Source organism: Saprolegnia diclina (assembly GCF_000281045.1).
Source record: "Saprolegnia diclina VS20 unplaced genomic scaffold supercont1.5, whole genome shotgun sequence".
Classification (NCBI taxonomy): domain Eukaryota; phylum Oomycota; class Saprolegniomycetes; order Saprolegniales; family Saprolegniaceae; genus Saprolegnia; species Saprolegnia diclina.
Genome location: NW_008246072.1, coordinates 915,640 through 916,312, shown reverse-complemented (window position 1 = coordinate 916,312; position 673 = coordinate 915,640). Strand labels below are relative to the sequence as shown.

The 673-nt window shown below is 57.5% G+C and overlaps 1 protein-coding gene across 1 annotated transcript; it reads left to right on the top strand.

The window, feature by feature from the left end:
• Positions 1–101: 101 nt before the first annotated feature.
• On the top strand, positions 102–517 carry SDRG_02368 (ATPase; the record flags this gene model as incomplete). Its single annotated transcript, XM_008607952.1, has 2 exons — positions 102–130; positions 208–517. The coding sequence occupies 2 exons, from the start codon at positions 102–104 to the stop codon at positions 515–517; spliced, it is 339 nt and encodes a 112-aa protein (XP_008606174.1).
• Positions 518–673: the final 156 nt, after the last annotated feature.

Here is a 673-nt window from a genome sequence, read left to right as displayed (position 1 = left end):
AAAGATCACTTTGCATTTTACTCGCAGCGCCACACATCCCTTCGAGTAGCATGGCGCCGGCTCTGCAATCTGCCGACGCATTTCTCCAAAGACGCCAACGGATGTCACCCATGCGACTGAAGACGTTGCGGTACGCGTCGCTGGGTCAAGCTTGTTGTCGCCCTCTGTCGTTTTGGCCTTCCAAGACCTTTGGTACTCGGTGCCGAGTCCGACCAAGGGCGAGCCCAACTTGCAGCTGCTCAAGCGCATCAATGGCTACGCTCTTCCTGGCACGATCACGGCGCTCATGGGTTCGTCTGGCGCGGGCAAGACCACCTTGATGGACGTCATCGCCGGTCGCAAGACGGGCGGCAAGATCGAAGGTCAGATTCTCCTCAACGGGTACCCGGTCACGGACCTCGCGGTGCGTCGTGCGACGGGCTACTGCGAGCAGATGGACATTCACTCGGAAGCAGCGACGTTCCGCGAGGCGCTCCAGTTCAGTGCGATGCTTCGCCAGTCGAACGATCCACTGTGATCATTGCGTGTGGTGCTGTCCAGTTTGATCACAGGTTTGGTGACGGACTCGACAGCTTTCGTCAACGATGTACCTTCGTATTGGACAAGAACATCAGAATATGGCTGTTGAGCTGGCTCTACCCCTGAATGGGTGGGAGATGCAAATTTGCGGCGT